The sequence below is a fragment of the Crocodylus siamensis genome, chromosome 10 (genome assembly GCF_052110815.1).
Source record: "Crocodylus siamensis isolate JL-2025a chromosome 10, ASM5211081v1, whole genome shotgun sequence".
NCBI lineage: Eukaryota > Metazoa > Chordata > Crocodylia > Crocodylidae > Crocodylus > Crocodylus siamensis.
Window position 1 is genome coordinate 20,908,234 of NC_143404.1, and position 23,795 is coordinate 20,932,028.

The 23,795-nt window shown below is 41.2% G+C and overlaps 1 protein-coding gene across 2 annotated transcripts in view; it reads right to left on the reverse strand.

The window, feature by feature from the left end:
- ATP10B (ATPase phospholipid transporting 10B (putative)) overlaps nt 1-23,795 on the reverse strand; it is a 237,458-nt gene that overhangs the window by 17,755 nt on the left and 195,908 nt on the right. For both annotated transcript variants that reach the window (XM_090064914.1, XM_090064915.1), the window contains 8 exons: nt 23,529-23,656; nt 21,104-21,356; nt 19,813-20,048; nt 9,310-9,498; nt 8,117-8,699; nt 7,475-7,581; nt 5,272-5,398; nt 3,391-3,575 (listed from right to left, as the gene is read on the reverse strand). In XM_090064914.1, the coding sequence (XP_089921040.1) occupies nt 3,391-3,575; nt 5,272-5,398; nt 7,475-7,581; nt 8,117-8,699; nt 9,310-9,498; nt 19,813-20,048; nt 21,104-21,356; nt 23,529-23,656 (1,808 nt within the window). The remainder of the gene's footprint in view (nt 1-3,390; nt 3,576-5,271; nt 5,399-7,474; nt 7,582-8,116; nt 8,700-9,309; nt 9,499-19,812; nt 20,049-21,103; nt 21,357-23,528; nt 23,657-23,795) is intronic.

Genomic DNA, 23,795 nt, shown 5'->3' on the forward strand with positions numbered 1-23,795 from the left:
GAACATATTCTGTGCCAAATTCTGTATCGTCTTTGCATGCATTCCTATTTCCATAGACATTAAAAGAAAAAGACATTTTATAGAATCCTATTCCTGTTTGGGGAGCTGCAAAGCACAGACAAAAGAAGCCAGGAAGTAGGACATCTAACTAGTCTACAAAATTATACATCATAATAAAAAACATTCAGCACTTTTCATGTTCAAAGTACTTGAATTATTTAATTAACCCTTTCCATATCTCTATAGAGGTAAATAAAAGGTGCAGCTTCTACTGAGAGAAACATTGAAGCAGATAGGATTAATGGGCTTTTTTACATGTGCAATTGCCGCAGTGCTGGGCGCTTTGAAAAGTGCCCGGCACTGTGACACATGCAGTTGTATGAGTGGCAAAATGTGCGTCAGTGCGAAGAAAATGGCGCAGTGTGCTTTTGAACTAAAACAGCTTGGAGGTACTTTAGTTCAAAAGTGCACTGCCACAATTTTCTGCATGCTGATGCTTATACAACTGCATGTGGCGCAGCACAGTGCACATCAGCTCACATGTGGAGCAAGCTTGATTAACTCAGTGTTTTCCAAAGTGGCGGATATCTGGCATATCATGGGACAGAAAGGTATGTGTATAAATGCCCAATGATTAGCCTGGACTCAAAAAAACCTAAATGAAGGAATTGGGAATCTTTGATTCCATGCAAGACCAACCTAAGACCAACAACACAGATCTCTCTGTCCTCTGACCTCAAAATTAGAATGATTGCAGGTCTAGAAAACATGACTCATAAAAGAAAAAGGTGGAAGAACTGGGATTATTTAGTCTGGAGAAGGAAAAACTGTGGGGGACTTGATGACAGTCTTCAAATACCCGAAAAGTGCTTATAAAAAGGATGGTAGTAGAGTAACAGCCAAGTTAGCATGCTCCAACATTTACTATCATTACTGTAGAATGGGCTTGAAGTGGCAGTCGCTATGCATTAAAGAATGTATATATATTTAGTGGGAACACGATGCTGAAGCATTCAGATTCACATTGGAGCCAATAATCTTAGTCTGGGTAGCTAGTCATGGATTGAAACTCTCTTGCATAGTTCACCAGTAAGCTGAGGTCAATATTAAATCCATTTATGGCCGTTTGTCCTTCAAATAAGGTTCCAATGTTGGCGCCCAAGGTTGCAGCATCCCCTAGCATGGGCAGGGCAGTTCCAGGCTGGGTGAACTCTTAACTTTTCCTAGGAGTTGATCCAGTTTTAAGAGGAGAACATATGTAACTGAGCCTCAGTAGGGTGGGAAAGACCTCATGAGGTGAAATGAACGGGTACTTTTGGATGACAACAGGTGTTGTGTGCACTGGCCGAGAAGGCCATGTGAAATGTAGAGTGTTGTGTGCATTGATGGGTGATTGGTTACTGGAATGATCGATAGGTGACTGATGAGTCAACCTATCAAAGAAAGAGAGAGAAAGGTTTTTGAGTTGAGTTGGCTGGTTGGTTGTTGTTGGTGTGTAGAGAGTGGATCATGTGATCGTAGTTGTATAGCTCCACCACTGAACGGTTGAAAGTGAGCAGTGTCTCCACCACTCAGGAGTTGGCTGTTTGGTGCATTTCTCCATAAACAGTGTGAGCGTGTGCGGGTGACCCCTGACCAGGGAGGGTTAGAGCGTTGTTGACTGAGGAGGATCAGTGTGGCTGTGATCATATAGTGGTTACTACTTTGCGTTGTGGCCGAGGGCTAGGGTTGCAGCCAAAGGCCAACATCAGGCCAGACTGGAGGGTCAGCTGAATCCCTAATTTTGCTTTCTGTGTTTGTGAGGGAAAGAGTGAGTGCAGAGTGGGTGAGGGTCAGAGGTGGCAACCAATATTCCCGTCTGTATTCCTCGCTGTTCCCATGTGCGAGTGAGTGGTGCAGCTGACAGGCTGTGTGAGTGTTGGCAGTGTGAGAGTGAGAAGTTGCCCTCTGGTGCCCTCACTGGGGTAGAGTGGTTTTGTATTGCAGTTCATTAGTGTTGATTAATGTATATTGTTTGAGACTGCCATTGTTATTGTGTGTTGTTTATATTCAAATATAGATACTTGTTACCCCTCCTCCTTGTGTGTAGTCTAATTTATTAATTATCTGAGTGGCAGGGTAGCACTGGGCTGTAGGCAGCCTACTGTAATTCCTTTGATTGGTGCAAGGGTTGGTGTAAGTGCTTAATTGATTGGTTGCCACATTCCTCATCTAACACCAGCTCCCTTTGGCTTAGAGTTTGGTGTTCCAATACATGGGAAATGGGTAACTCTTTCCACAGGGCTCCAGTGTTAACTCACCTTCTGTGCCATTTCCTGTTAGATTGCTAGGAACACCTAAACTCTTATTGCATGGTTCATTTACTTCTCATGGAGTAAATGTCCAGGTCTGGACAAGGTCTCTGAGATAAGCTGGCCATGGGCTGACAAGTAAGTGGACAGTTAGTATCCTCATCAGGTGAATGGTAGCTGCCCCCCCACCTTCACTGCAGCTAGAGCAGGACAATGTTTCACAGTGTCTTATCCTGTTGTCTCAAGTTATGAAAAAGCAGTGGTTGAAATGTTTATACTCGCATCTGTCCTTTTTGGCACTTACCCTTTTGCAAGGGTTTGCCCTCCATTTTCCCTGCTCTGCTCTAGTGGTTTCATAAATAGCTATAGATTGCTCCATGGAAAGCTCACTGTGCTTTGTTGAGTAGCAGGGACTGACAATGATGACCCTGAAATCTAACCCTCAGTTTGCCAGAGTATGCCTTTTCTAGTCTCTGTAAAACATCTTTTTGTCAGTGAAAACACAGGTAATATTGTGCATATCGACACTATGTAAAAAACAATCTAATCTTTATAGGTCAGTGAGAACTATCTTGAGAAGGGTAAATGTTGCTGACACAGGAGGAGGCTGGGATAAACCTTCTCTAGTAAATGTCTTATTAAGTCTAACTCTATTAGGGAACATGCAGCTATAAAGTATTGAATTTAAAACAATCAACACTAGTATGGGATCTTAAACTGCAAATTATTTTCCTTCTCAAGCACAGGATTCAAGTAAATATTTAAAGATCATTTTCATTTGGAAAAATTCATTGTATTTTATTCCCCAGCAGTCTTTCCTGCCCAGACCATGGGGGCTGGACCTGATGATCTCATTAGGTCCCTTCCAGCCATACATTTCTGTGAACCTGTGAATTAAAAATCGTCATCTATAAAACCTGTTTGGATTCAGAATCACAGTGTTATGTACAGTCTAAGGAGTCTACGACCACTTCTTAATAGTACTTTGAGATTTTTGTTTTGCTTTTCATAGAACATGAAAACAAACGTTTACAAACCTCACATCATTAAAGTAATGCACAAACTTTTCATCAAGCCCCTCCCTTTGTTTTGGATGTACCTTATTTTCAGTATTAATAGTAAAAACAGTGTCTCTTTGGTCCAGAAGTTTACAAGAATATGCAATGTTAACGGCTGTTTCCTGCTTGTCTCCTGTCAGCACCCAGATTTGTATTCCAGCCTCTTGGAGAGCAGCGATGGTATCAGGCACTCCATCTTGTAGCCGATCTTCGATCCCTGTTGCTCCTAGAGAAAGAGGAGGATTAAGTGAACTGATTTGAGTTCCCTTTGTGGTGAGGGATGTGGTGAGATTATGTTAAAAAAATATTCAAAACTTTTATCGTAAAGCAAGATCCACCATTTATTTATGGCTAAGCCAATGCTACTAGCCAGTGGTTGATAAAGACCTCACAAGGCATAAATGTTAATCTCACACTGATCTGACACTGGGGTAAAACTTTTTGTTGATTTCCTGTATTTACCTCATGTCTCACACCTGTCCTGTAGAAAACATATAGATGAATATTAAATATTTATAAAGTGATTAAACACATTAAAAATTGCATTCAGGTTAAGGTTAAAATGACCCAGCCACCAGTGACTAATGACTATTCATTTTGTTTTATGCTCGAATGTTTTATTACAAAAAATAAAATCTGTAATGACAATATATTAACTAAATTGATTATATGCATTTTTGTAGGTACTATACTCTGGTTTCATCACAGGGGGTGCATCTAAATGTACCATTAAGGCAATGGGATAAACTCTGGTGCAGTTTGCACTGGAGTCGGCCGCTCCTAGGTGTAGCATCTACACATGCACCTGGGACTGCATTAGTTTGAGCTGCGGCAGAGCAGCTCCAGGTAGGCAAGGGATGTGGGTGGTCAGGGCCAGGCTCTGGGTGGCAATGTTGGGTGGTGGAGGAGGTGGCTGGGGCACTAGGGTGCTAAATTGTGGGGCTAGGCTGCAGGCCTACAAGCACACATGCACCCAGGAACTGGAAAAAAGATGATTCTACAGTCAATCTTGAGTACTTCACTGAAAGACTTTCTATTGGCAAGTTAGATGCTTTTTCTGTCAAAGGAGGAGAAAGGTACATTAAGTTTCCTCTTTCAAAATAAGCAATCTTTGAAGCAAAAGCCAAGCTCATGCTGAAGATAAATCAGTATATGAAAGATATACAACTTTCTTATCCCTTTCAGAAGGTCAACTTGAAGATGATCTACTAGTGATATTGTACATTACAGACAGGTATTTGAAGATAAGAAGGATACTTATGAAGAAAATTAAATATAGAACATATGGAACATTTTTATAGTTGGCAAAAGTGACAGATTTTTAGATGACTGGAACTAACTTTCCTGTGACTTTGACAACAGTATTTGTGGTTACTACCATGATTTTTTAAATACTTGAAGAAATTGTGTATCTGAAGTTAGAAAAACAGTCTGAAATTATATACATTAGATGACAAAGAAAGTCATATCTGTAGAGAAAGAATAAACTTGGACAACTTTGAAGAACCTTGCTTACGCAAGATAGAGGACCTTGAAACATTTTAATGGAATAATTGTATTATAGTGATGGGTGATGAAGAAGCACCTTGATAGATACCTTTGTGCATGATAAAAATAACTTTTTCAAAGGGAAGAAAGCATGGAAGAACACAGCTATATCATAAATCCATTGGCAGGCAGGTATACATTGGATAGATGTGTAGTGAATTTGAAATATGGTTTAAGTGTGTAAAATATCTGTCCTTGGAAATTGGGTCCTGATTTAAAGTTGGTATATAATTATTTACATTTGGGCCTAGTATTGGCAAAGCCTCACAAGAAGACCTTTTAATATACATTTGTTTAAGGCATTGTCCTTTGGTTGTCAAGAACATCACATCAGAGCAGAACTATTTTACTCAGCATGTCTTATTTTTAGCTACCTAGCAAGGTGAGTTTGGTCTCCAGATGCTGTGCTGTCTCCATTAGTAGCTCATCTCTGTTGTCAATTGCTGCTTCGGCCTCCCGACGAAAATTGGCCCATTTCTCAAAGTCCTCTTCACTCAAAACCTGCACAATAGTAATAAAGGTATGCTGTATATTCAGGCTGAAGTTGAACAGTAGTTCGCAAGTTTTGTATGCAGCCAACATACCCCTTCTTAAATGTTCACAGAATGAAAGACGACCACAAATCAAACTGTGTAAACACCTCTGGAATGAAGGTGGCCTTTGTTTACTTGAGGAAGGATACCTCTTGCTGGGCCAAGTTTCTCATGCAGCAGTATGCATAATGGAAAGTTTGCCTACGTAGAGATCATTGAGGTGAAGTATTTAGAGGACATTTTCAGAAGATGTTCTGCTCAGCTACTGAAGACGCTCACATTTTAAAATGAGTTTCCTTCCGCCCTCCACATTTGAGCATCACTGTGAGCAGACAGATGTAACAATTGGAACAATATCAATGAATGCCAATATAAGCTTTTATGATGCAACTATTAGGTTTGTATGATTTTTGTGGCAACACTAGTGTAGCGAAACCATTCCAACTTGAACTCTGATTCATTCAGGGTCAAAGTAAGCTAACTTGTATCATGCTATGAGTTTCATGCAGATATAACCATTGGGGAGTAACAGCTGATGTGCACTCCTGTAACTGCAGCTCACAGACACCCTTTCTTAAGCGGTTAAAACATATGTTGGCTCATACCCTGAGTCTTGCCCTATAAGTCACAATCACGTGTCTAGTATTTAATAATATGGTTATAAAAATATTTCAGTGCAAGAATTTCAGAATTGACTCACCCACTGAATCTAAGCAAAGTACACCTCAGTCTAAAGTGAAAACATAGGGCACTGATATTTTGAATCGTAGTGTGATTTATAACTACCAGAGTCTGTTTACAAATGATCATGATGTCTTTAAGATACCATATTTTCTTACATATAAAATATAATATAATATAATATAATATATACCTTGTTTTATGAAAGGTTGAATGAAGGAAAAAATTCTTTGTAGTAAGTACCTGAGTAGCAGGGAGCTGAGCCTGCTAATTATTTAGCTCCCAATGGATAGGTACAGATTTTATTAAACCAACAGAAACTGCTCTTACAGTATTTCTTGCATATAATGTGCACTCCAATTTACAAAAGCTGCTTTCTGGGAAACGGTGCATATTGCATGTGAAAAAAATATGGTATTCAAGCATTGTCCAGCTGAAGGCTGCAAGGGCAAGAAGCAATGAAGAAAATGGTCTTAACACTTTCAATAGAGATTGATTGACTGGAACTAGCAGCAGGCAGCTGCAGGGGTAGGGGCAAGCTGATCTTAGAGTCCAGGCCTGGGAGCTGCCTGCTGCAGGGCCAGTGGACATTGTCTGCCCCCTGTCAGAGGGGGCAGTGGACATTGTCAGAGCCCAGGCCTGACACCGGTGCCCCCTGGCAGCCCAAGGCTGGCACCCAGGGGAGCCTAGAGCTTCCCTTGGATACCATATAGTAGCAGAGCACAGCAGGAGTATCCCTGCCTCGAACTGCTCCCGTTAGGAGCAAATTTGCTCCCGACAGGTGCACGTGTAAATGTGCACTCAGGGAAAACTCACAGCAAAGTATTTTACTGCACAGTAAGCTTTATGAGTGTTAATTGCATGTAGACATACCCAGTGAGGATGAATGTGAATCAACATACAGTTTCTGAAGGTTGCACTGTAGATCTCTGGGATCTCTTGGATTTGTGCCCTAGGCTGCACCCAGACAATTTCTCCATTAAACCACCAGGCTAAAAAACACTACTCCAGGCTGAGTGCAAGAAGTTTGAAAGCTGAATGCTAAATGAAATTTAAGGAACAGACAATGATTTTGTTCAATCTTGTCTGGGATCACTCTAAATAGGAGTAATATTGCCGTATTGGAACTGACTAGTGATTCATCTTTTTAGCATCCTGCACCCAATGTGGCCAGGTGCTTTAGAAAAAAGTGCAAGAAGCAGTTATTGGTCTGTCAGCCATAGTGAAAGATTCCTTCCTAAATTAGGCATTTAGAGACTGGGTTAGGTCTGACACAGAGTTCAAAACTCACTGATTTTTCATGTCATAAATCTGTTCATGTGCAGAACATAATGAGCAGATAGCAGTTTCAATTTCTTCTCACCTTCTTAGCTATACACAGGGTTCTTAGGCCATCCCTTGCATAGTGGTCCAGGTGCTTCTGTGTTTTGGCATGTATTCTTCTGAGTTTCTTCTCCACATCAGTGCCATCTGTCACATACAACCAGTCAGTCACTTGTTTCAAGCACAGATCATACCAAACCTAACAACCATAAAGTAACGATGATGACGGACAGGCCAAATGGAAGCTTGGGTGTTAACATAACAGCAATGCCTTTCACAGATCATAAGCATTCGCTTTGTATTCCATATCTTCTGAAGCATATTCATGCTCCTCAGTTTTCAAACAGCATGCAGGATAGCATTGCTTGGTCTTCTCTATATTACAGTGCCATGGTTGCCAAGTTAAAATACATTGGTCGGGCCCTTATTACACAATTATTGCACGATTCACATATGGGTTAGGACTCTCTGTGAATCTTAATTAGCCCATTGTATATTCCAGGCACTGTTCATGTTAAACAAACACCTTGGCGTTGGTGCAGAAATAACACTATGGGGAACTTATTTTTCTTCTATATATTAAAGCTTGAATAAAACATTTTATTCAGGAGAGGACTGCCGACTTCCGGTTCTTATGCATGTACAAGATAACAATAATAATCATAGCTCTCTGGCTGATTACCTCTGGCAGGGTCTTCTAGTAAATCCATTATAACAGAGTCTGCTCCTTTGGTGTAGACAATTATTTCATCGGTAACGGGGTGCCTCACCACTACAGACATCCTTTTCCTGACAGAGTCAAATCCCAAAGTGTAAAGTATGTCAAAAGTCAGGAGGGTACCTTGTGGCAACCTCACAGTTACCTGCTCGGGAGTCCTGGACACTAAAGTGAAACTGTAAGCCCGGGCAGCATGGACAAGGGCCGCCTCATCTGGGCTCTCAGCTTCATAACACAATTCTGCTTGCAAAGAGCCCTGAGTAACAGATTCAAAAGCCTCATCCAGAGAAGTATTGTGAGTCCCTGTGCTGTCCTTCCTGCGAACCACAATTCTACCACCACCATTGTTGTCATCATCTTTGTCACAGGAGTCTGGGGCAGCTGGATTCTCTTTATTATCTTCTGCTTCAAAACTGGCTCCTAGGTCTGAACGGGACTGAGACAATGAGAAAGATTGACTAAGGTTTGCTAATTTTAGCCGTTGAAACAGCTGATGAATCCTCTTCAAGGAGATTCCTGATGGCTTCATCAGAGGCGGGGCTGTCACCTTGAGACATGAAAAGACATTATGTACATTACAGCTGAAATGAAACAAATGTGAACCACTGTCATAGTTCCAAACCTCGGAGCACTGATATTCATCTAAGAAATAGCATTAAAAATGCTACCACCTTTTTCTAGCTAACTCTGTCAAGGCACTTACAGTAGAAAAGTTACAGTGACGTTGGTATCTTAACTCAGCCAGTGCTCTACTGATGGACTTCTAATACCTGATAGGCAAAGGTGGAGTTGCACCTCTTAAAATGTTGCCAATTGCCTGAAGGAATTAAATTAAACCTTAAAGTGTCCAAGACTAAATATTTCATTTAGTAAATAAGGAAAAATATCAAAGGAACACTCCAGGTATGAGACTGCCATGCCTATGTATTTTACTGGAGACTGGCAAGCTCTTAACAATTACCAAGGAACATAGACAGGCATGTGTGGTTTGTTGGTGATGCATCAGTCATCACTGCGGACAGAAAATAAGAGAAACAAAAGGCAATTCCAAAATGGTGCATTTTCTTCACTGCAGATTTAATTACTGAATGCTCTCACTTTTGTTAAATAATTAGGTTAAGGAATCTACTCTCCTAGTGCATTTCAAGTTATATTACCCTTTGTCTTGGCTGGGTTGCTGTGGAGACCACAACAGTATTACAGATGGCCAAGGCGAGAAAAAAGTCAGTAGTAGCTGTAGTGCTGGAGAAGGTAGCCTTAGATGTAAAAGGTGACAAGGACTCCATCTGGAGGGCAGCATCTCTCACTTTCCTCAATAGTCTGCTATCAGGGGTCACATCCTTTTCCTGAAAGAGAAGAATGTATTCAGTAAGAATCTTACTTTTATGACTGTGCCCAGAACTGCCCCTTCTATTAGTTATTTTAGGATTACAAAGGAAAGACGTGCAGAATAAACACCTAGCCTATCTAGCATAGGGAGAAAAAGAAAAAAAAAGATATAATTTCCATTGCTTCATAAATGGAGGGTCAGCAGGAAACACACGAGAATTCCATGTTACATTTCTCTCTCTCTTATACAGAAGATCCTCATCTATAACAACTCACATATAAAATACTTTCTAAAGTTTCACATATAAAGCTTTTCTACTGTTTAAATTCACAGTTTCACAATGATTATAATGACAGTACTCTAATCCTCTCTCCATCACCTATTAAAGGGATGTGCAAGATAAATGGACATGCATGGATACCCGCTCATTTTTATATATTTTTATGCTATATTTACCACCACAAGTAGGGCAAATTTTGTCCTAATTTGTACCCACTATATCCCAATGAAATTAATTTTTAAGTGGAGAATAACTTAATCCTTGAAAGCTCTTCAACACAGGTAGAGAAAGGAAAACAAAGACCAGACTTTTAAACTTGTCTCTAAGATGCACAGTAATGAACTTGAAAGGTATCAAACCGCATACTTTTCAATAGTAATATTCTTAATTCTCTCTCAGCCTTGCTGATGAAGCCACAAGAGATTTCCTAAAGAAGAGAAGATCCAACAACTCAGAGATGATATTAAAAGGTGCCCAGATATTAGGCTGCTGGATAAGAATCTATCTAGAATGGGATACAGAGGTAGTCACTTTAATAGGGTTACAGAAAGAATAAGTCAAAATGGAACTGGATGATAGACAGTTTAAATATATGCTGTACAATCTATACCAGGGATGTCCAACTTCTATGCCCCTGGGAGCTGCACTAGGTGAGGCATCAGCCACTGGGCTGGGTGCCACACAGTTCCTCTATGCCTTCACTGCACTGCCTTCCCCTCCCCTGCTCCCCCCACCACTGCTGTACTACACAACTCCATGCACCCTGGCCTCACCTTCAGCTTCCCGGGCACACTGCCCTGCCCCTTGGGGCAGAGGCTGGAACTAGCAGCCAGAGGGAGGGGACAGCCAGAGCAATGAGGGAAGCAATGGTCAGACAGGAGCCCAGGTTGCAATATAACCCCTTCTGGGTCGGATGTGACTCATGGGCCACCAGCTGGACAGCTCTGATCTATACCATGGCTCTAACTTTGCATTAAAACCTGGGAGGGCAGTTTTTTGAAACCGCTGACCAATATGTTGACTGAAACTTCAACAGGGATCTAAGTGGTGATCAGAGGAGTAACAACCAGGGTGTGAGCCTCGGGCAGCAGGGGTGGTAGTAGGGGCAGCAGTAGAGGCAAGGTTGGCTGCAGTGGCAGCTGTGGTCGCTTTAACTGGATTGAAACGCGGGGCTTTTGTATGTTTACATTTTTGCTCTTCGTTTAGCTTGGCTTTTCATACCAGTGTTTTTAAGTACCAAATAGGAGGAACTTTTTATGTCCTCTCAAAGCATTTAAACTGAAATTTCCATGTATCCTGATGCGGTACGCTCTTACCTTACTTAAACAAACAACAAGAAGCCTAATTTTGCAAATCAAACTACTTAATGGAATCCCTTTAGCCAAGGTTGTATCTGAGATAGCTTTTCTTTCTAAAATAAAACTATTCATGCTAGCAAGGACTGGATTTAGTTCAAGGCTGGGTTTAATAAGAGCTTCCACATTTAAAGTACAAGCCACTGTATGAGCCAAGGCTTTTGGATGCTTTCTTTAAGCCACTGCCAAAGTGATTTTGCTTCCTCCTAGTTCATATCAGTCATTGCTCTCTCCTCCTGTAACCTGGCACAGTTATTGTAAGTTCCTCAAGTATGCAAAAGTACTAAATCAACGCCTTTATGATTGTGTTGTGGCCAGCTGAATATGTATAATGATACATTATATCTTCTGCTTACTAAAGTGAATAGTGATTCTTAAATCATTCAAATAACTGAAAATAAATCTATTGCTCATTATGCAGAACACAGCTTGAGTTAAATCCAGAGACAAACCGAGATTATGCATTAGCCTTTTAGCTGTAGAAAACCCTCTTGTACTTTTTCCTCTGATGTAACTACTATAACTTTGAAACAAATTAAAGATCTACATCAGTGGTTCTGCAAATGAAAAAACCTTTTTCATTTTCAGATACCGAGAAAATTTTAAATGGATGTGCAGACCCTTTTGGAAATTTTGAATGGAGGTGTGGATCCCTTTGAATTGAAAATGCAGGTATGCACAAACTTTTGATAGATCATAACAATCTTTCATGGACCCCTTACACATAGTCTGCAGACCCCCAGGGGTCCATGGACCACAGGTTGAATACCTCTGATCTAGATACATCATATACTAGCAGCAAAACAAAACAAACAAAAACAACAACAACAAAAAAAGAGGCAACTGTGTTTCCAGCTGCATTATACTTGTTACTAGGATTGTGCGAAGCAGGCCCTATTCGATTTGGATTCAGATTTGGCCCGACTCAGGGCCAGTGATTAGATTAGTTGATTTAGATCGCTGTCCCTGCTTCAATGTGGCTGAATCTGAATGAAGCCAAATCTGAAGATTCGATGCTGATTCAGAGAATCAGCGATTCGGCCGTAGACACAGCTTTAAATGTTTTTTTACATTTCTTGAGGTACCAGCGCAGCTTGTGATCACTGCAATGCTGGGGTGCATGGAGCATCCCACAGGAGTGTGGGGAGGCTGGGGGGGCCCTCCATGTGCTCGGCAGCAAACCCAGAAGTGGATTGGAAGTACTTCTGGTCCACTTCCAGGTCTGCTGGGGAGCACGCAGGCCCCCCCCCTCGGCTTGGTGATCAGCTGGAGGGGGACCCCGGGTGCTGCCCCAGACCCAGGAGGCACCAGTAGCCAAGCCAGGGGGACATGGGAGGGCCCCCCTACATGCTCCCTGGCGGACCCAGAAGTGGACTGGAAGTGCTTCTGGTCCACTTCTAGATCTGCTGCTGAGTGTGGTGGGGAGCCTCCCAGCATTGCAGCATTCACAGTCGCCTGCTAACTAGAGGTATGTAGAAAAAACATTTAAAGCTGCGTCTATGTCTGAACCACTGCATCTTTCTGAATCTCTCCAAATTGATTTGGAGGGTTCTGATTTGATTTGGCAAGATTAAAGAGTCCTTTGATTCAATTTGGATTCTGAGATTTGGCCACCAAATCGGGTTGAATCTCCGCTGAATTGAATCAGGGCCTGAAGCTTCACACAGCCCTACTTGCTACCTTTATCACCTCTCAGTGGACTAAATGGAATGTCTCCATTACATACCCAATTTCAATAAAAACACAGATGTACACACAAACCTTCAAAGCAAGGGAGTATTTATATGTACTATTCCAGTATTTATATAGATTATGAAATAATTACTATTGAAAATATATTATCAAACATCTGTCTGGCTATTTATGCCATATTCAAGATATGTTTCTAGGGTGCTACATTATATCAAGTTACACAAATGCAAACCACAGAGTGTGGTAACTCTCACATACCTCTCTCTCTTGCCTATTGTCTTTCTATTCCCTTTCAGCTGCATGTATAATGTTAGTGTCTGTTAAAATAAGTCCATGTGGCAAACAGAGATCTATTTACTTTACCATCAAGTAATTTCTGTTGCAACTTCTGAACCATACTTCTCTAAATACAATAATTGAGTAATTGTTATGGAGACACAACCAGGTCAGTTATGCCCAAAATTAGGTTTTAAAAGATAGATACAGAAGCATACCTCAGCACTTCTATGCCCTAGATGGCACAGTGCATGGGGTAGCATCAGTGGTTGTGCTGCTGACAGAGGTAGTACTGGCCAAACTAGCAGTGTAGTGGTGGCTATTTTTGTATGCCCTCCTCCCCCAACTTGGCACCTGGGGCTGGCACCCTGGTCATCCCCTTCTGCCCCCCTTAACTATGGTACTGGATAGTGAGTATACACTGGAAACTTAACAACTAAGATTTATTTTTAATTTTTAAATTTTGATGAAAACTTTGCTCTGCCTGGATTCACCTGCTTTCCTGCCATCTGATCTTAATGGCCTCTCACAGAAGTGAAATTTGTTGTGCAACTGGCTCCCTGAAAGTGCTCTACAGCCATGCCACAATAGAAGTGCACAGCTGCAGAGCACTTTAAAAGTGACTGCTTGCACGACAAATTAACTCTCATCAAATGAGAGTTCAGATGAAGGAACTCCAAAGTGGAGCACTTTCGGTAACTTCTGTGCATGATCAGGGCTGGGATGATGCATATCAACCCCACCTCTGGTGCTGTCTGCAGGAAGGGAGGGGGAAAAGGGAGGGGATGAAGTTGAGAGCTGGGGTTTGCCTGGCCTGAGCTGGAGTGCGGGTAGGTAGACTGAAGTCCTCTCACCTACCTTCCCCCCACCCCAATAGGGGCCCTCAAGCTCCAGCTCAGGCTGGACAACCCATAGCATCCTTCTCTCTTTTCGCCCCAGTTCCTTCCTGCAGACAGCACCAGAGATGGTGCTAGGGGAGAGGCTGCAGGTGGCAACTCCTCCACTGGATCAGCTCCGAAGTGGAGCTCAATCCTCCCCTCAACCCTCCCCTCCATGCCCAACAGCAAATGTCTGTTGTGTGGCGGGAGGTGGTCTAACTCATGGCACTTTCTATGAAGCACTGTAAGTGAGAGAGGGCAACTGCATGTCTGCTGACACAGAACATATACGAGTCAGAAGGTGAAACTGAGGTCTGTTTTCTTTCACCAAGTTGATTAAAATGCAAAAGTTAAACAAAAGGAATTAGTGATGAAAATCAGTCAAATTTCAAACACTTTCAGTATTCATAATTTATCACACTCTTTATAAAATGGGTAAGGGATTTAGTATGAAAGGGCAATTTTTTAATAGTTTTAATTTGATAGCATCCCTTCAGATGAACAGCAATTAAAATATTAGTTACTAATGCTAAAAGACAACAATACCTATGACAATTGAAGAGCTTCAGGAACTGTATCTAATAACACAGTGTTATTTATTGGGCATAGTAATAGACTTATTAAATCTACATTTCAGAGTGCTGTTGGGATCTTAATATAAAAACAGAGCAAAGGCACATGGAAAAAATGATAATCTACTTTCTACCTTGCTCCATAATTTATTTTCATATTGTATTGTTCCTCTTCTTATAAAGCTTAGCTAAGCCCTGGCTTCATCCCTGGGTCTGTTTCTTTTACAGCGCAAGATCTGATTCATTTTTTCCCTGCAGAGAAGGTGCAGCAGCAGCAAGACAGCAAATGAATAAAGTAAACTGACCATTTCTCCCACTTGATATACAAATAGACACTATGAAGGAGGCATAGATAAGAGAACATCTGTAGGTCCCAGAATGAAATAGGTAACTCGGCTGAACTCAGTGAGTCTGGACACAATGGATACAATAAGTGTACATAATTGTTTTCATGTATTTTATAAGAAGGATAAATCAGTTTTCTTCCATACAATTGTCTCAATAAGATCAGTATTGTAAATAGCCAGATTTTTCTTCTCTAAATTCCTCTCTGAAACAGTGTGAAATTAATGATGGTCATTGGCGTAGTCTCTTTCTGAGCACTTTCTGAAATAAAGATTTTATCATTCTTTACCACTCTCCCACCCACATCAACATAAGACATGCACATACAATATAAATTTCCTAGCACTGGTATAAGTGCTAGACCTTGACAGTGATTCTGAGATTTAAATATTATGTCTTTTTATTCTTGAGAATAGATTAAATAGACCTATTTTCAACCTCACTTCAACTCAACCTCTAATTTTTCAGGATAATTAGTAACACTTTGATACCCAACTACTTCATTTGTTCTTGTAGATATGTAGGTATCCAGTTGCTACTGTTGGCTACCTACATCAGTTGGCTACCTACATCTCTCTTTTCCATTCCCAATCGCTGTAGGTGGTGGGAGAGGTTCTATGGCCTGAGTCATACCCTCCTGCTGGACATTTACAGTGTTGCTGTGTAGATTGCACCCACTGAATCTATAAGTCTGCAAGCTTTTCTCTGTCTGATTAGAGACCATGCACCATCTCTAGGTCTGGGTTTTGTAGCAAACTCTTAGGATGTGCCTTGTCCTTGTTTTCCAGGCTAGTAGACACTCTGGTTTACAGTCCGCCCCTTTAGAGACACCTGATAGTCGAAACAAAAAGAGACAGGCTATGCAAAAGGAATTCTACATGAAACCTACCCTTTCCTTATAGGTTGCACATGGAATTAATAAATAATTTAAGAGAAAAATCCCTGACTGTCAATTCCTCACTCTACCTTACCCTTCTTCTGTTCACCATTACTTCACATAATTCACCCTTCCTTTTTAAGCTTCTGGAGAAACCAACATTTCACAAAGGGGCATGACTATGGACATGTACTGGGAGGAACACAGAAACAGAGCACTTCTAAAGAGTTAGATTATGTTGCCTCTTGCATCATGTTGTCCTATTCTGCCAAGAAATCCACAATGTTTTCTTCCATGGCCAACACATCCACTTTCATTAACGTCATCAAAAGGTATAAAGGAGGCAGCAGGATCACCTGTTTCTGAGAGTTACACTAACATATTAATTGACAAAAGCTTTTTAGACTACACAAACACCAGAACCTGTCAAACACAGGAGGATGACTCGTAAAACATTCAAACTTAAATAATTTTTGTAGCTTACTAGCTTGAAATCCTAACAGCACTAAAGATATAGGGACAGCATCTAAAAACATACAAACTTGCATACACAATCAACTACCAATTGTACAAACACAATTAAAAAGTAGACTGCTCATCACTGATTCACACAAGACAGCTTTACAGTAGGTTTGTGATCACTGCGTAGATAATGGTGCTTTTACCTAACTTGGCTGCACAGATTTTGTGACAGATACCAAATATTTTTTGTTTAGTGCAATTACTTTCCATTTTAACTTAATATATTGCATAGGATACTATTATGTTAACGTTCTCCTGCTTTAAATTTTCTTGGCAATTGCCCCACTGTGCAGGTGCTTAGAGCAGATGCTGTCCTAATCTTTATCCAAGGACCACTGTGTCTTCTCAGCAGTGGAAAGTTCTTCAATTTTCCTTTTGCCTGAGGCTACTAGTTTTCATGCCTGGCAAACAACCCTTGGAAGCTTGGCATTTAGTGACTAAAAACTAACAAATTTTATAATCCTCGTTTGTGACCTTTGGATATTTCTGTTATTTTTAAGCTCATTTCCTTCCTGTTATTTCTAAGCTGCATTTTGTTGAGATAAAGATTCAAGAAAATCTAGATGAAATCTAATGTTTATACCTGGGTTTGAGAATTCTCTTTGAAAATTGCTGGTAGCCACTGAGTGTTTTACACTTTTTAAAAAGAAATACTCTTTTATAAAAGATCTTTACAAACTTTGCTATTCAGCTCTGTTAATTCAATCTTTGTCTCTTCACTTCCATAATGCTACAGATGGGATCTTTCAGAATCATTGTTTAGTTCTAAAAAAGGTTGGTGTGCTGTCCTGTTTGTCTACCGCGTGTTTGCACACCTGTGTCACCTAGAAGCATGGGTTTTGTCATGCAAACACATAGAAAGTCTTTGCCCTGAGGAGCTTACCATTTAAAAAGATAGTACAGGCAAAAGAAATCTTTTTATCCCCATTTTATAAACAGGGAGCTGTCTTACCCAAGCTCACCAAGATACCACTATGCATCACTTAACAGAAGGTAATACACATTATGAGAAAAGTGCCTAGGCAGGAATCTGGAAGACAGAGTACAAGCAATAACTGGGTGCCTTCATTTAATGCCCTGCCATATTTGAAGATATCTTAATATTATTTCTTTAGTAGAAGACAGACCCATCAACAGCTAATACTGGCTATTTCAATTACAGAAACAAATCTTGTTCTATGAAGTGGATGTTCTACACTGGCACTTCAGAAACTGTTTTTACGATGGAAGAAAACGAGGAGTCTGAGCTGAACAAGAAATGTTTAGTAGAGAAAATATTATCAGACAATAAACACCTTGTACACACCTGAAATAGCAAGATCCACAAGGCAAATGGATATAGAAGAGTTCTCAATGTAATAATGGAGGCAATAGGATGATGAAGGTTGACCTGTCAGTGAACAGCTGTCATTTATAAGATTGATGTGAAACACCATATTTACTTGAAGCCAAGATAAGGCTTTTCTCCAGTTAGCATTGGAAGAAAGCCTTAGATTTGAGTACAAGGCATTGGGGGAGTGAGGGAGGTTAGGCAGGTTGCTTTGGAGACTGACTCTGGGCTCAAGCCCCATGTCAGAGCCAGAGTCAGCTTCTGTACCCTCCCCCTTACTGTCAGGTGTGGCTCGGGCTCCAGCTCCATTTCCTCCCAGGGCATGGAGCACATGGAAGCTCCCTCCTCAGCCCAGCCAATCAGCAGTGGCACAGCTCAGGCGGCCGTGGGGCTTGTTAGGATCCACAATTCCATGGGCTCTGTGCTGTGCCCAGGAAGAAATGGAGATGGAGCTGCACCTGATGGTAAACTGTGTTGGGAGTGAGGTCAAACACTCTTGAGAGCAGGCGGTGAAGGGGGCAGTCTACAGGAAGCAGACAGGAGGGCATATCCTGTGGGGGGGGCAGGCGCTGGGGTAGAGTCTGTGGGGGGCAGGTGCAGGGGGTTGCAGACACTGTGGGGGCATGGGCAGACTGCCAGAGAAAAAGGTGAGGCTGGAGACAGAGAGGAAAAGGGATGCCTGCTTCTCCGCTATCTGATCCCTTGCCGCTGCTTTCCTTGCTGTAGCAGTAGGGGTAGGGAGGATGAATTTAAGATGATCCTATGATAATTAGATGCTACATATGGAAAATTATAACAAATTTAGAAATTTTCCATATATAGCATCTAATTATTCATCTTAATTTTGATGGCCACCTATAAGTTTATCAGGGGTGACCACCAGGATCTGGGGGAACGTCTGTTCACCAGAGCGCCCCAAGGGATGACGAGGTCGAACGGTCACAAACTCCTGCAAGACCATTTCAGGCTGGACATAAGGAAGAATTTCTTTACTGTCCGAGCCCCCAAGGTCTGGAACAGTCTGCCATCGGAGGTGGTTCAAGCACCTACATTGAACACCTTCAAGAGTAAATTGGATGCTTATCTTGCTGGGATCCTATGACCCCAGCTGACTTCCTGCCCTTTGGGCAGGGGGCTGGACTCGATGATCTCTCGAGGTCCCTTCCAGCCCTGATGTCTATGAAATCTATGAAATTAAAGTTGAATTTGACTTGGATATGGGTAAATGCAGTTATAGGTTTCAGAATGTATGGGAGTGCTAACTGATATGACTGAGAAGCTGAGTGAGTCAGGCAAGAACATGAATTAAGTGTGTTTTTAAACTTACACACTGAAGGGAAAGACCAATGGGACTTGATGGGCATATGTCCTTGCTGGGGGTGATCTTTGCAGAATGCAAGCTAGCGAGTACTCTGGTGCTTAAGAATTTACTTAATAGATGTTTCAATAATTTAGAAAATAATTGTACCTTTTTTAGTTGAAACTGGAAGGTTTAACAACACTTATAGATTCATAGATTCCTAGGTTGTTAGGGTTGGAAGGTTAGAGTCAGAAGGGACCTCAGTAGGTCATCGAGTCCAACACCCTGCCCTTGGCAGGAAATTTAATTGTTCTAAATTCAATGTTTTTTTTTTTAATTTTAAAATCTGCTCAGTTTTTCCACAGAAATTTCATTGGAAATATTTCTTTGATGTTTTACTTGGAAAATTTGACAAAATTTGTCAAAGTTTGTGGAAGTTTTCAGCAAGTCATGTGATTGATTTTAATCACATACTACGTCCTACCGAAGCCAATGTGTATTTAAACACATGCAATGCTTTTGTACTTAAATTTTGAAAAATTGGTAACTATATTTTATCTAAAACTTAGACTTAATATTTGTAATTTTGTATTAGAAACATATTATGTTCAGTGGATTTTATCTTTAATGAAGTGTGAATCTCTCTCTGATAGACCAACAAGCTACCGGTAACTGTCTATGCTTCTCAGTTTGTTCCTTTTCCGTGGCGTTATGCATTACACTTCAGTTCAGTTGGGTGTCCTTTGTAGAATCCTTGACAAAGCTGCATCCTGTAGTACCTGATTCCCAATCTAGGAAATTTCATTCAAGCCTACTTCACTGTTTTTGTTCTCCCACCTATCTACTGGCCCTGTCCTACAAAAATATATCTTATTTTTATTGGCAGAACCTGGTGTTACTTACTATTGTACTGCTGAATGCCACTTGAGACTGGGAGCTGTCACAACGTCCCAATGACCTCTTCCTTGCATGTCCAGGAACATGAGCCCTGGCACTTTGACACCTTCTCAAAGGTTTTGCACTTTTCTGTTTTAAAGTGGCTGGTTTCTCAATCTCAATAGCAGGAAGAATGACTTGCTGACATTTTGTCCAGTCTGTATCTTCCAAGTCCATATCCTTGTGGGTCTCCAATCGTTTGGCTGTAAGACAGAAAGCAAGACTGTGTCTCTTTTGTGTGTGTGTGCATTATTAGCAGTTCTGAGAGAGTTATTTTTTTAAAACCAACTCAAAACCATCACCAGAAAACCTTCAGCGTCCAGTTCAGTTCCTTGGCAAACCTCCATCTTAAATGTGTGTTATGGCAAACCAAATACATTACATTTTAAAAGAGAATGATGACTTCTATGGATTTCTCTTAGGACTCTTAGAGCTTAGCTGCACTTTGCAGTTCAGTGGCACAGAAGAATCAACTATGGTAATTAATCCACAAATTTGGTAATGTTTTCAGTCACACAGCACAAACATCTATTTGGCAGCGGCTGGGCAGCTTAATGACATTCTAAGCACTATGGGGAGCTGGAATAGTTATATGCCTGATAAATGCTGTGGGTCTAATCCTGTACTACTTACATAGGCAAAACTCCCAATGAAATAACAGAACAGCAAAGGGAGTTTAAAGCTAAATGGTAATTTTGTCTCAGTAAGGACTGAGAGATTAAACCATTAGTACTTATTAATGACAAAGTAACTATCAGCAGTGGACCTTAGCCAAAACCTCCAACTCAAATAGCCCCCAAATCCAGGAAACTTCAGAAGCCGACTGTGCAGTTTGGGCCATCTCTAGCAAATGCATTATTGTTCCTCTCTCCTATATCACACAGCTGATATTGTGGTAATTACTCCTGGACCTACTGCGTTTAATTACCAACTAATCTCACTTAGTGAGAATCTGGGAAAGGAGTGGCTGGCAGTTACTGCAGAGGTATGAATTTAAGAGGAAATTTCCTTCTCATAGACTTGAATAAATAATCAAAGTAGAGCAGCAGCTAAGATGTTTGATGTGGGAATGTGAAGACTAGCACATTTAATTTAAATGTAATTTTAAAAACATCATTCTTGTGAACCTTCATCTCAAGGCTTCATTGCCAAAAAGCAAACTAATCCTATACCTCACCAGTCAGGAAAAGGTACAGTAGGATCAAATACAAAAAGTCATACAAAGAGAAAGGCCAACATAACAATATACATCTCTCACCATTTTCCTGATGTGAAAACTCATTTCCATTGATAGTACAACGCCGAAACACCATTTTGTTCTCTGTTAGTGTCCCAGTTTTGTCAGAGAAAATGTGTTGGATTTGCCCAAGATCTTCAGTGATATTTAAGGCTCGACACTGTATGGGAAAATCTCTCTCTTCATCGTACAGATCAATGTCATTGTGAATCAAGAAAACTTGGCCCAATTTGACTAACTCAATGGATACGTAGAGAGAGATGGGGATCAACACCTGAAAGAAGAATTATCCTCAAGATGTTAGCACCTCATTAGTAGGTTTTGTTCCTCTCTGTACTTTTCAATATCAGGAAAATCCTGTGTCAGATGCGGTCATAACACATTATAGAGGAACAAAACAACACGTCTTTCCAAAGTCATATTCTAAAACTGAGTATAAATTGCCAGCAACAACTGTCCAGAAATGGGGAAATGATGTCCACATATGGATAGGTGCAGCAAATGTGGGTCAGCAGGCCCCCATCAGATTTGCAAGTGCTCAAATAGGGTTCACAACTAAAACTGGTTGAAATTTTTCAGACAAAAATGCTGGCTTGATTAACATGAAATGTTTCATTTGAAGCATTTAGGGTTCCATGGATTTCTTGCTAAATCCAAGGTGGAGCCCTAAGAAAGCTTTGCCTGAGTTCCTGGGGGACTGCTTCAGGACTAGACACCCAGATCATCCAGGGTATTTGTTTAGATGATGGTGCCCCTGGCTTATTGTTACTTTAAAAGGATGGAGCATATCTTTGCAAATCCCATAAGCATCCCCTCTGTTCATCACGTCCACCCCATCTTAATTCTACCCTCCAGACTCTGAAAGCTTAAAATGCAGAAGTATTGTTTTTCTTTAATAAAAAATAGCTCCTCTAGGGATTCAACCAACAGCTCAGAAAGTCATCTTCATACTTCATTCATATTAAGCAAATTCTGTCTACTTAAATCTTAGCAGCTATAACAATAAATAGGAAAAATAAATGCATTTTCCCCTCATCCCATAAAACGTTCTGTTAGGTTTAATCGGGCTCAGATATATGAGTTTCCTAGTTCTAATTTCTCTCTCCCAAATCAACACAGCCTTATCTAGTTGTTATTCCCCATCAGTAAAAACTACAATAATTCATTTCACTATTTCTTTGGGCTCCTAAGCAGAATTCTTACTCTGAAATGGTGGAGGACAAATATGAGATTTGGATGCCTGTATATCATGATTTCTAGAACTATTTAACAACAAGACCCACATCCTTCCTATCAACATGCATGTGAAGGGTTAAAATAAGCAAAGAAAAATCTATTATTTAAAAGGAATAGTGTACTCATATTTTACTTGAATTGAGCTTTAGGGCTCTTATACTTAAAAAGCTTTCATGATAAAAGGGCTTCACCCAAAGGCAGAGCATCTGGTTCTCCTATTTCAGCTAAAAAGTACATCTTATCTCTAGCAAATAAACAAATCCTTTCTGGCCAGTATTTAATAGTGTCTATAAACACAAAAATGTCTTGATCAAGTTGATTTTTGCTAAAGAGAGCAAATACTTCATCCTACTACAGTAATGGCCCAGCATACACTAACAGTGTTATATTTTACAGCAAGGGCTGGCAACTTTGTCTCGTCTGATGTGGGACGGGTGGCTTCAGCAGCACATCAACAGTGGCAGGCTTCCCCTGCACCCCCAGCAGAGCCACACGGCTGAGAGCTGGGCATGCCAGGCCCCTGCTCCCCAGGTCCTTCCCAGCTCCTGAGTGAGAGCAGCTTCCAGCCAGAGGGGAGGGGTAGCAGCTTCCACTCCCCCGGCCCTGGTACAGTTCCCTTCTGGCTGAGAAGTGTGCCTAAACCACCCCTGCTTTTCCTAGCACCCTGTTCCCCGGCTGTGGTACATGCGCAGTTTCCACCTGAAAGGGAACTGCACGGTGGCCAGGGAGCTGAAAGATGCTTCCACGCTGCTCCTGCTTCTCTTTGCCTCCATGCCTCCTACCCAGCCCAGTCCCAGCAGAGCTTCTCTCCAGCTGGAAGCAGCAATTGGATGGTAGCTTTGGAGGAAGTGGTAGGGAAAAACAGAAACAGTGCGGGCACAGCTTCCGGCTTTCTGGCTCCAGCACAGTTCTGCTGCTCGGCCCCAGCATGGGAATGGGCATGGGCATGGGCACGGGCACAGGCAAAGCCTGTGGCTCTGCTGGCCATATCCAGTGGCTCTGCAGGCTGGCTTGGCCGTATGTTGCCAACCCCTGCTCTGCAGCATTCTGTGAGCATTTCTTTAAAATATAGTTGCTCATTTATAAAAGCTAAGAAAAAAGAAAAGTCAAAGTATCAAACATCTGGTACTTGACATTTTTTTTGGTTAGCCATTATATGCACCTTCTGAATCTCAAAACCCTTACGGAGAGTTTGTTTTCTTCCTTTTACCTGTAACAAGATGATCATTGTCAGGAACATGTAGAAACCAGCAAGTGCCAATGACAAATAGTAACCATTTACATCCGGGACATTGAATGGTGGGTGTTCTGAAAAGGTCCCATTCCAAATGCCATGGCCTGTGGAAAAGATACACACTATTTTACTGGACTAAACTGGTGATATCCAAGTTGTGGAATGTGTGGGCTCAGCTGCTCAAATTAATTAAAAATAAATAAGTGTTCTCAAACAGTAGAATGACAGAATAATTGAAAATCA